At 31.3% G+C, this 13,214-nt stretch overlaps 1 protein-coding gene across 1 annotated transcript; it reads left to right on the top strand.

The window, feature by feature from the left end:
- The first annotated feature begins 11,045 nt into the window (after positions 1 to 11,045).
- On the top strand, positions 11,046 to 12,780 carry LOC120274835 (AAA-ATPase At3g28510-like). The gene has a single exon (XM_039281373.1). It carries the CDS (start codon positions 11,047 to 11,049, stop codon positions 12,523 to 12,525), a length of 1,479 nt encoding a protein of 492 aa, XP_039137307.1. The 5' UTR covers position 11,046; the 3' UTR covers positions 12,526 to 12,780.
- Positions 12,781 to 13,214: the final 434 nt, after the last annotated feature.

Below are 13,214 nucleotides of genomic sequence, written 5' to 3'. Positions count from 1 at the left end.
ATTCGTTAAAATTCAATAAAAAAAACTAAATTGTTTTAAATAAAATTCGTAATAATTTTTTTAAAAAATTATTAACAGATTTAAACCAATGAAACTTGAATTTTAAATTAGTACTGTAGCTATAAAAAATTCATTAATATCTATTGAAAATTACTTCAGTAATCTACAGACATTTTACAATTTAGAGGTTATCAAATAAATTATATATATTAGTTTCTTAACTTCAAAAAAAAATTTATTATCTAACTCATTGATGGTAAGATTTGCTCTTATAATTTAATTTATTGATAGTATAATGTATAAGAGTATTTTAATATAAATATCTCGAATAAAATTTTTAAAATTAAAAAAATTAAAAGAGATAAAGATAGTTATTTGAATTCAAATAAAAAATAAATTATTTAAAATAAATCAAATGAAATAAAAACTAATATATGAATGTTACAACCCCCTCCTCACAATTTTATTTTTTGAAAATGTAAAGCAATGTACAAAATTGATATATATATATATATATATATATATATATATATATATAGTTTAAAAGTTATATTTTTATATTTACAATTTTTATCACTGTCCTCACCCCTGGTATTAGAAATTAGTTTGTATAGAGTATAAACAAATTATATTCTTTGCAAAAATATATTGTTTTGCTTTCTCTAGTTTTTTTTTTTGCTCGCAAAAGTTATTTATATAGTATAAAAATATGTCTTTAGAAAAATATTTGGAGAAGTCTGTTGTTTGATTTCTACCTTCGACAAATTGTTATGCATGATATCAAAAATTATATTTTATAAAAATATTTATAAAAGAAAAGTGTTGTTTGCCCTCTTCATGTTTTACGTGACCCACCTAAAAAAGTTTTAGCTATGTCTTACTTATGTCTATGTCAATTTATATAAATAATTTTGTTATATTTTTATCCTAAATTAATAGTAAAACATAAAAGAATGTTTATGTCATTTAGTATTTTTATCTTCCAATGACATTTAGCATTTGACTACCAAAAAAATTTATTAGTGAGAGATGATTAATGTCATTAAATTTAGTAACAAATAGTGACATTTTCCAATATTATAACTTAATGCAATATTTATTTGTGAAAATAATATAATGTTATTATTACTTATATTTTGGTGACAAACCTATGTGTCATAAAAATAAATCAAGATACATGACAAAATTCAAATTGTCATTAGTAATATATGTTATTATTAGTGACATTATATAAAATTTAGTTTAAAAACAAGATATTTAAAATCTGTCACAAAAGAAATATTTTATTAATGACGTACTATATTTGTCACTTAATATTTAAGAAGTCACTAAAAATGCAAGTGCATTTGGAGCTAAATCTTTTATAACAATATCATGTGACAATTTAAAATATCGTCACATAAAATTCCCAAACAAAAGAAATGAGTGACTAAATAATTATTTCGTCACGTTATGTATTCTTTTTGTGACGGAAAATCAATGTGTCAAAATTAAATTTGTCACTAATTATCAATTTTTGTTGTGGTGAGGAGGAAATGTTGTTGTTATTAGATGAAAGTGCACATATGGTTACTCAAAGAAAGAAGAGAGGACGAACCAACACTGATAAAGGATAAAGAGCAAATTACATTCGGATCGAGAGAAAGTATCCAGGTAGCTGCTTTGTAAGAAGAAAGGGCACATGAAGAAGGATTGTCCGAAACTCAAGTTTCATCTTGAGAAGAAAGATCTTTGAGGCCTAACTTTGGTTTGTTATGAATCTAATATGGTTACGATGTTTGTCCTTAACACTTGGTGGATTGATTCTAGTACTACAATCCATATTTCTAATACCTTGCAAGGCTTCTTAAGCCGAAGGATACTGACGAAAGGGAATAAGATTCGTTCACATGTAGAGGCAGTCGGGACATGTAGACTAGTTTTAGATTCAGGCTTTGTTCTAGATTTGGAAAAGACCTTTTATATTCCTAGTTTTTCTAGATATTTAATTTCAGTTTCACAACTTATACCATTAGGATATTCCTTTAAGTTTTATGAAACATATTTTCATTTGTTTTATAAATCTTTTCTTGTTGGGAATGGTGCATTGTGTGATAGTCTTTTTCAAAGTTATTTACAAAGCAATGTTTCTTATAATGTGTTGCATGTTCAAGTAAATGTTGGATTATTAAAACATAGTGTTTTTGAATGATAAATCTTCTATGTTATGGCTTCGAAGATTAGGACATATCTACAGTAAAGAGAATTGAGAAGTTGGTGAATGATAGAGATTCTTGATTCTCTTGATTTTTACCGACTTTTCAAACTTGTGATGAGATTACATAAAGGACAAGCAAACCAACAAATCTAAGAAAGGTGCTAGGAAGAGTTCATGCTTATTAGAGATCATGCATGGGATATTTGTAGTCGAGATGGACTCAGTGATGGTCGAGATAATTCATCTCTTTCATTGATGATTATTCACGCTTTATGTATCTCTACTTGCTTGATAATAAGAGTGAAGCATTACATGCTTTCAAGGTCTTTAAAGTTGAAGTAGTGAAATAATGCGGTAAGTAAATAAAGATTGTGAGACAGATAGAGGTGGAGAATATTATGGTAGGTACGAGGAGGATGGACAAGCACTAGGTCCATTTCTGAGGTTTCTAGAAGAGCATGGTATTGTGGTCAGATACACTATGCCTAGCTTACGGATCAAAATGGTGTAGCGAGGAAAAGAAGAAAGCCGCACTTTAATGGAAATGGTAAGGAGTATGCTTAGCAACTCTAAACTTCCCTCTCCCGATCTATGTGGGCATGAGGGCTCTTAAAATAGCAACTTATATATTAAACCGTGTTCGACCAAGCGGTTTCTAAAACTCCATTTTGAATTGTTCAAAGGTTGGAAACCAGTTTGCAACATATGCTTGTTTGGGGTTGTCCGATGAAATAAGAGTGTTTAATCCACATGAGAAAAAGTTGGACCCAAGAATCATGAAGCGATTATTTTATTGGTTATGCCGTAAAGTCTAGGGTTATAGATTTTAGTGTCCATCATATAGTACTAAAATTGTGGAATCAAAAATGCAAAAATTTTCTTGAGAATGACTTGATTAGTGGGAGTGATCAACCCTAGACTTTAGTCTTGAAGAAGATCATGAAGAAACTTCGGACACTAATCAAAGATTGATTGTTTCATATGATAACCATCAAGATTTGAAAGACATTGAAAATGACAATCGCTGAGGAACCACATCTTGTCGATCGCTGATCAAGTCCCCCACTACGATCAATATGAAGTTGTTGAGTGCAACAACTTCTCAAGAAGATAATGGTGTGACATTAAGAAGATCAAGTAGAATTAAGAAATCGGCAATTAGAATTGGTTGCTAAATTGGTTGCTAAAGGATTTACTCAGAAAGACTCGATAGGCAACATTGAGCGTTACAAGAAAAGATTGGTTGCTAAAGGATTTACTCAAAAAGAGGGCATCGACTATAATGAGACTTTTTCTCCAGTTTTGAAAAAAAAGAATTGATTCGTATTATAATGGCATTGGTTGCTCATTTTGACTTAGAATTACATCAGATGGATGTGAAAACGGCTTTCCTTAATAGAGATCTAGATGAAGAGGTGTTTATGAAACAACCTGAAGGATTCTTCTCTAGTGAAGGTGAAAGCTTGGTTTTCAAGCTTAAGAAATCTATATACAGACTGAAACAAGCTTCCCGACAGTGGTATTTGAAGTTACACGATGTTGTCTCATCATTCGGTTTTGTTGAGAATATTAAGGATCAATGCATATACTATAAAGACAGTGGGAGTAAGTTTTGCTTTTTAGTCCTATATGTTGATGATATTTTGTTTGCAATCAATGATAAGGGTATGCTGCATGAGGTCATACGATTTCTCTCTAAGAATTTTGATATGAAAGATATGGGCGAGGCATCGTATTTCATTAGCATTAAGATACATAGAGACAGATCTCATGGTGTTTTGGGGTTTGTCTCAGGATGCCTATATTAATAAAATTCTTGAGAGATTTCAGATGAAAAATTGTGCACCTAGTGTTGCGCCTATTGTGAAAGGTGATAAGTTTAACTTGGACCAGTGTCCTAAAAATAACTTGGGAAAAAAAACAGATGGAAAACATCTCCTATGTTTCAACGGTTGGAAGTCTTATGTTTCAGCCATTGGAAAACATCTCGTATGTTTTAAGTGGACATTGCATATGCTGTGGGGATGTTGGGAAGATATCAAAGTAATCCAGGGATTTACCACTGGAAAGCTACAAAGAAAGTAATGAGGTACCTTCAGGGTACAAAAAGAGTACAAGCTTACATACAGAAGATCAGATGACTCAGAAGTCATTGGCTACTTGGATTCAGATTATGCTGGGTGTCTTGACTCTCGAAGATCAACATCCGGTTACATTTTCATGTTGGCAGTTGGTGCTATCTTATGGAGGAGTACAAAACAGACTTTGGTTGCTACTTCCACTATGGAAGCCGTGTTTCATGTTTCGAGGCAAGTTCCCAAGGTTTTTGGTTGAGGAGTTTCATATTAGGGCTTAGAATCGTTGATTTTATATCTAAGCCATTAAGGATATATTGTGATAATTCTCCTGCTGTGTTTTTCTCTAAGAATAATAAGAGTGGTAGTCAAAGTAAACACATCGACATCAAGTATTTGTTACTAAAGGAACGCGTAAATGCTGGTGAAGTAACCATTCAACACATTAGCACAGAATTGATGATTACAGATCCTTTAACGAAAGGAATCGCACCGAAGTTGTTTGGAGATTATGTTGAACATATTCGACTTGGTTCTTCTCTATGAACAATTAATATCACTTTAGTGTTGAACTCTTAAACATTTATTTATTTATTTGTCTTCTCATTAAGCGTATACATTAAGTTTGAGAATGACAATGTGGGATACGAACTTTCCCCCGGGGCTCGGCTCTATTATTGAGTTTATGCATTATTATTTTGCGTGTGTTGGACCCGAATAAGCATCTGGCTTATTCATTATGATAAAATGACATATATAGGTTTTGTATTAAAGATAGAGATTGCATCGTAATGCATGGAAGGTAATACTCAGTTATAATGATAACTTACCACCATGATTCGTGTAATTTATTTTTTTTGATGTAGATATGTGGATTTATGGGTTAATGTGATTGGATATTAAGTTACCTATAATAAAGTTGGACCAAGTGGGAGAATGTTAGTTTGAATTCTATTCTGAATTAACTTCGTATTGATCCAATCTGAATTCAAACTGCATAAAGTGGTCCATGACTTTATCTAATAGGAGTCCCAAGTTAACCTTATTTGGCACTTTGGATAATGATATACTTAAGTTTTAAGTGGAGTTAATCCTTTGATGATAAGGATTATATATAGGACAACACCAGGCGTCCCTAATCTATCGTTTTTTGCAAATACCTAGCTCCATCTATGGGAGAGGACGGGATAGATTGGAAGAGTCCTTGGTTACTTCAAGCGTGAACTCAAGGCTCTTGTTGTCTTGGACAATTTACTATTGCTAGAAGTAAGTGATCCTGTTTCCGTATATAATATACGACATAGATGTCGTAATTAAGTTTGATAAAATCTAACATTAAATACATATAGGCATTGAGATCACTTATATATATATATATATAACTATTACTCACATTCTTATAAATGTATTTTTTATCATAATTTAAATTTTTATCAAAACTTTTAATTTAAACCCAATTATTAATAAACCACTTTGCCGTAGGTGTTGATCGTGCATCATTGCAGTGGTATAATTTCCAACAGATCTTCACTTGCATGCTACTCCAGTCAATTCAGTCAACACATATCAACATCAGAAAATTAATAAAGAAATTCATAGCCTGACATGTTGTGGCTTTTTTTTTAAAATATTACAAAATTTTTTTTTTTTCTAAATTACGCATGTTTGGGATTATTTACCAAAATACGCAGGTTGGTGGAAAACGGTAAAACTTTCCCCGTTTTCAGCTTTTTTTTTTTATTTTAAAATATAGAAAACGGGAGAGTTTCTCCCGTTTTAATTTTTTTTAATTAAAAAATTATGAAAACGGGAGAAACTCTCCCGTTTTCAAAATTTTTAAAATTTTTTTTAATAAACAAAAATGAAAACGGGAGAGTAACGGGAGGTTTTAAAAGAATTCTTTTTATATAATTATTTTTAATTAAAAAAATAATTGTTGATATATATATTAACCTTTTTATTTAAAAAACTACTGAATCTCGAAAAATATTAGAAATAAAACGGTTAAAGTTGCAATCGGTAATTAATTAATACAAAAATAGGATTGTTAAATCTACAACGGTAAGTACTTAGTACAAAGTAGGATGGTCAAACCTACACTGTTAGTAATTAGCATAAAGTAGGACCGTCAAACCTGCACCGGTTAATAATTACCACAAAGTAGGACAATGAAAAGTGCACCCAGTCAAGACTTTAGCACAAAAATAGGTCTGTTAAACCTCAAGATCGGTCAAGATCGTATAAAAGTAGTTGGTCAAACTTAGACGTAATTCAATTAGGACAAAGTAGGACGGTCAAACTCGCGACTTGTTAATGATTAGCACAGTAGTCGTACAAACCCGCACCTGGCCGGTCAATGGTAGTTCAAAGTAAGTTGGTCCCTAATCATCGACAGCGAGTGCTCGATCGACGACTTTGTCGCTAATCATTGACAGGTGCATGTTTGACCGTCCTACCTTGTCCTAATTAATTACCGATACAAGTTTGACCAAACTACTTTATACCAATTACCAAGGTTGTCAGACCGATCGCCCAAACCTGGTTCAACCGGAACTAAAGCAACTCGCCATGTGGTCAGCTCGGATACTCCCCATTGAACCGGGTATGAAAAACCCGGTGTTAACCCGGTGACCCGGGCGGTTCAACCGGGAACCGGTTGACCCGACCGGGTCAATCGGGTCACAATGTTTAATTTTTTTTTTACAATATTTAATAATTTATTATTATTTTCTCATTAAAAACCACAAAATCGTGTATATTTATTAATAAACATACCAACCAAAATTAACATTTAAAAATAAAATCTATTAATATGTTACGTGCATACTTTCTAAAATTTATTAAAAAATAAAACAAAAATGAGTGTAACTTTATTATAAAATATAAAAATAAAGTATTCTAATTAAATAAAAAATATAAGAATTTAAAATGAAATAAAAACTCAATTGAGATATAAGAATTAGTGAATTAAAATTCTTATTTATTTTAAGAAAATCAACCAATACACAAATAAATAAATAAATAATGCCGAGAGAAGTTCGATAATTATATATTAATATATTAAATTTGCAAATATTTAAAAAAAAAGTAAAAATAAATGACATAATTAGAAAACACTACTGTATATAAGGTCATTTATCAATTTAAATATCAAATTTGAGTAGTTTTTTATATTATAATTATAGTTTAATATTGTATTTGCTAATTATTAATTATTATAATATTTTTTATATTTAATTATTGATCCCGGTTCAACCCCGATTCGACCCGGTCGAACCCATTGACCCTTAACTCTTGCGCTTAGTCGGGTCATTGCCCCGGCTGGGTCTGACAACCTTGCCAATTACTGACCGGTGCAGGTTTAACCGACCTATTTTGTGCTAAGTACTGATCGGTGCACTTTTCATTATCCTACTTTGTGGTAATTATTAACCAGTGCAGGTTTGACAGTCCTATTTTGTGCTAATTACTAACGGTGTATGTTCGACCGTCCTACTTTGTACTAACTACTTACCGTTGTAGATTTAACAATCCTATTTTGTATTAATTAATTACCGGTGCAACTTTAACCGTTTTATTTCTAATATTTTTCGAGATTCGCAGTTTTTTAAAAATAAAAGGTTAATATATATATATATCAACAATTATTTTTTAGTTAAAAAATTAATTATATAAAAAGATTTCTTTTAAAACCTAACACAGCTAGGTGAGTTTTAAAAAAAAAACAAAAGTAAAACGGGAGTTACTCTCCCGTTTTCATTTTTGTTTATTAAAAAAAATAAAAAAAATTGAAAACGGGAAAGTTTTACCGTTTTCCACTGACTTGTGTATTTTGGTAAATAATTTCAAATATGCGTAATTTAGTAAATATATATATATATATATTTAATATTTTTTTTAAAAAAAAGCCTGTTGTTGTTGTTGTTCACTTGTGATTCTGCCAGGAAAATCAGACACATTTATTGGGACAACACATCAAACAAAAATAAAATAATAAATAGAGGTCTGATTTGTTGTTTTCTGTTGGTTGATGAATACATCACTCTATTAAAGTTTCCATTTGCACAATAAATTTAATAATCAGTTACCAAAATCATCTTTGCTGCTAATATAACAACAATATCAATGCTGACCACTAATTAGCAACATTTCATTATCATAATAAATTTGGGTGGGAAATGATGTCAATTAAAAATTTGGGGTTGGTCCATTAAGTTTGGGTTTGGTTTTAATTAATTATGTGTATATACATATATATATATATATATATATATATACACACAAGAAATTAATTAAAAAAAAACTAATGTTTATTAAAAAAAATTCAAAAAATACCAAGCAAAACTAATTCCGGAAAAAAGCTGAAACTTCACCTATTTTTAAAAATCCTGTTCTAAATCAGTATCATCACCTATTCTCAAAAATCCTGTTCTAAGTCAGTATCATTCAAGTGATGTAGAATGCTATGCTTTGACCTATTGGGGCACTTAGACAAATGAGTTGCATCCTGTTGATAATGATAATCTCTAAAATTTGGAGTTGGCCAATCAAGTTTGGGTTTTTTTTAAAAAAAATTAATTTTGTGTGTATCATATGCATACACAATTAATAAAAAAAATTAAAATTTACTAATTAAAAAAAATGATACAAAGAAAAAAACTAAAAAATTGTGATTTATCCACTTTTATAAAAATACAGAAAATCAAAACAATAGTCTAGCAAAAAAATAAACAAAATTCAGCTATTTTACATTATTGCCACTCAAGTGATGTAGAGTATTAAGGCTAGTCTAACTTGGGCCACTTAAATAAATGAGTTGCATCACTTTGATAACAATAATGTTTTTTATAGTCTTCTAATTTAATAGACTTAATTTTAACAAATAAAGTTCAGCTATTTTACATCATTGTCGCTCAAGTGATGTAGAGTATTAAAGCTCGACTAAATTGGGCCACTTAAATAAATGAGTTGTATCACTTTGATAACAATAATTTCTTTTAATTGTCTTCTAACTTAATAGATTTAATTTTATCATTTCTTGAATTTTATTTTTCTCTGTTGGATGATCAAGTGGGTTTTACCATCTTTTAGAGAAACGTAAAAGTTTTACCAGTTTTGAAAGTGCAGTCATCGCTTCATTGCATTGTTAAGGACTCAGAAACAAAAGTCACATACATGTTTCCATTAGTCTAATCACAATAAAATACTTTTAATAGCTTGGTCCAGATAATTAAAAATAAATAAAAATTGTAAGCTCTTTCAGTCTATCACGCTTGCACGTTTCTCTGGTCAAGAGAGTCCAAACATTTCAAAATCAGGGAAGTAATTAAGAAATTTATGCCATCACATTGTTGTTCGTTTTACTTAATATTCTGCCAAGCAAAGTCTGGCATGCTTGTTGGGACACATATCAAACACAAAGAGGTATAAACTAGTAAATTATGGTTGTCAGTGAGGATCTAGAGTGTTCACATGGAAGTACATAATCTTCCAAATTAAAAGTTTTCTTAGCTCTTGATGTCATTCCCAAATGAAATTTAATAATCGTCACCAAAATCATGCATGCTTGATACAAAAATGTATCCCATGCATTCTGTTGTTGACTAAGGCAACAAGAGTTCATGGTATAATAACTTTGGATAGGAAAGGTGGTGAATTAAAAATTTGGAGTTGGCACAATCAATTTTGGCTATGTGTATAATTAATTATCTAAATAGATATATAAGTGCATGAACCTCGTTTATTAAAATTTTAAAAGAAAATAAATGCAAAATAAAGGCCCATGATTGGTCTAATAAAAGCAAATAGGGCTTAAACTTATTCGTCGATTAATGAAGCCATACATAAGCAACTCAAGCCTAGATGGAAGCTAAGGTGGGCTCCATCAAGCTTAATTAGTTCAATTGCTCAAATACATATATTAAAAATATGTATGATACATCATTCTAAAAATGTCATATAGAAATTATATTGTTTATTACATCTAACAAAAACCAAGATATATATAAATATCTTTAGTTTTAACTAAAATCTAGTCAGATTGAAGTGCGCAAAATAAATTGGCTTTAATTTTAATTTTGAAGTAAATCAAGCCATACTAGATCTTTTGAAATTACAATCTAGTGGAGCTTAATCAAGCATTTATTTATCTTATCAAGCCTAAGAAGGCTTTACTACTCTATGAAAATTGTTTTTTTTTATAATTATTGTCATTTAAGATAATTATTTATCTTGACTGGCTTTATTGAATTTTATTCAAGAGATTGAGTAAGTAAAAAGTATATCAAAACATGTTAAATTTTTCTCATGCTAAAAACCACAAGATCCCATAATAAAAAACTAAAATATAATTAGTCCTTCACATTTATATCACAATATTCTAATTAACTCTTGTTTGTATGTATGTTTACTCAATATTTTCTAATAATAATGTTACTCAATATACAAAAACATCTTAAATGACAATAGTACTAGTTAAGAAATTAAAAAAATCATGAAATATATCTAAAGATTAAATATAAGATAAAGTTAACTAATATTTAACTAATAACAATAGTTAAGCTCATAATTCAACACTTAGTACGCAATTTTTAAGCGTCACTAAAATTGCATCATTTGTCAACAATGCAGGCCATCAGCAAAATAAAGTTTTTAAAAGAATCTCAAAAGATTGCAAATTCTTAAGAGGATTATTATATTTCAAGTTGCACCCACTTGGCTCTATTTATAAGTGACCCAAAGCACACCATCAACAACATATCTCAGAACAAGAAGATGATGATGAGTAATATTATGAGCTTTGCTGGTTTAAGCTCAACACTAGGGACCTTGTTGATCTTGAGGCAATACTTTCCACGCCACCTCAACATCTATTTCTCCAAATACTTTGAAAAATTTATCACTCTCATCTATCCATACCTAGAGATCAGCTTCCCTGAATACGTCGGTCTACGGCTAAAACGCAGCGATGCGTATACTGCCATTGAGTCGTACCTCTCAAGCACCACCTCTGAGCATGCAAAACGTCTCAAAGCGGAGATGGGCCATGGCAGCGACAAGCTCATACTCAGCATGGATGATAACGAAGAGATCACTGATGAGTTCCATGGCGTCAAGGTCTGGTGGTTTTCGAGCAAGATCACAAGACATAACATCTCCTTCTACCGGCTTGTGGATGAAGATAAAAGGTATTATCGTTTGAGGTTTCATCGGAGACATCGAGCACTAATCAATGAAGCTTATCTTCCTTTTGTTATCCAACAAGGGAAGGCCATTGGTGTGGAGAATAGGCAGAGAAAGCTCTACACTAACAGTTCAAGCTTTGACTACAATGAGCTCAAGAAGTTGGATTGGAGTCATGTCCCGTTTGAGCATCCAGCCACCTTTGAAACCCTAGCTATAGACTCTCAGATGAAGAGTGAGATAGTCCAAGACTTGGTGAAGTTTAGCAAGAGCAAGGAGTACTATGCCAAGATTGGGAAGCCATGGAAGAGAGGTTACTTGCTTTATGGTCCTCCAGGGACTGGTAAGTCCACTATGATTGCTGCCATGGCTAACTTGCTGGATTATGATGTTTTTGATCTTGAGCTTACTGGAGTGAAGGACAACAGTATGTTGAGGAAACTCTTGTTGAATACAACCGGCAAGTCAATAATTGTCATCGAGGATATTGATTGTTCTTTGGATTTATCAGGGAAACGAAAAACTGGGGGAAACCAGAACGAGAACAAGGAAGAGGAAGAAAAGAAGGCCGCCATGGGTGGTCCTCCTGGTAAGGATGAGAGTAAGGTTACTTTATCAGGGTTGCTTAACTGTATTGATGGCTTATGGTCTGCGTGTGGTGGAGAGAAGGTGATTGTTTTCACAACCAACCATATTGAGAAGCTTGATCCTGCATTGATAAGGAGGGGAAGGATGGATAAGCATATTGAATTGGGATACTGTGAATATGAAGGGTTTAAAGTGCTGGCTAAGAATTATCTTGGAGTGGAATCTCATCCATTGTTTGAGGTTATTCATGAGTTGTTGGAGGAGAAGAATATCAGCCCTGCTGATGTGGCTGAGAGTTTGATGCCAAAGGAGGAGGGTAAGGATCAAGTTGATGTTTGCTTGGAAAAACTTGTTAATGTTCTGAAAGGTTGCAAATCAAAAAGTGAGAAAGAGGAGGAGGAGAAGGTGAAGAAAAGTAAAAAGAAGTTGGAGAATGGTGGGAAAGTTCCGATGGTGAAGATTGATTGCTCAGTTGTTGTTTGATGTGGTTGCGGTTGATTTGTCAAAATATAAAAAAATAATAAAATAAATAAGTAGTAGATGGGGATGACAGCTTAGCGTTTTAGCCATTTGTATGTTGGTTCCCATTAGTGAACCCTAATTAGGATATATGGATTGTTAAGAATATGTAATATTTTACTTCACCCTAGTTTGTCTGGTTGCGAAGGTAGTGGAGTGTCTACTTCTATGTGGATTGTAATATTATAGATTGTAAATAATATGTATGTTAATAAAAGTTGTGATGGTAGATTGCAATTGTACTGTTTTCGGCAATGTATTTTTATTTCTATCTTTTATTGTAGCAATGAGAATATCAGCAACAACATATGTATCTTCATGCAGAATAGTTAGGTTGAAATATTAACTTATTCTATACCCAAAAAAAATATATATAATAAAATAAAAAAGTAAAATAAAATAAAAGAGAGACAAAATCATTAAGTATAATTAGATATGATTTTATATTATTTTATACATTTAATTGACATGTATTAGGGTGTTTATTTGGGAAATGATGCTAAACATGATGTAAAATATGATTTCAGGTGACGTGCAGTGCATAATGAGAAGAGAAAGCCAAAAGAAGCAATTTGGAGTAAAAATGAAGAAGATAGAGCTCTCTCGACATCTATAGCAAGAGAAGATACCAAACATAACAACTTGCGGTTACT

This window comes from Dioscorea cayenensis, chromosome 13 (genome assembly GCF_009730915.1).
Source record: "Dioscorea cayenensis subsp. rotundata cultivar TDr96_F1 chromosome 13, TDr96_F1_v2_PseudoChromosome.rev07_lg8_w22 25.fasta, whole genome shotgun sequence".
NCBI classification, from domain to species: Eukaryota; Viridiplantae; Streptophyta; class Magnoliopsida; order Dioscoreales; family Dioscoreaceae; genus Dioscorea; species Dioscorea cayenensis.
The sequence above is the reverse complement of the archived record's forward strand: the minus strand, read 5'-3'. Positions and strand labels throughout refer to the sequence as shown.

Bases quoted from the DNA above. Each gene is read 5' to 3' on its own strand.
- LOC120274835 (XM_039281373.1), top strand. From the start codon at position 11,047: ATGATGATGAGTAATATTATGAGCTTTGCTGGTTTAAGCTCAACACTA.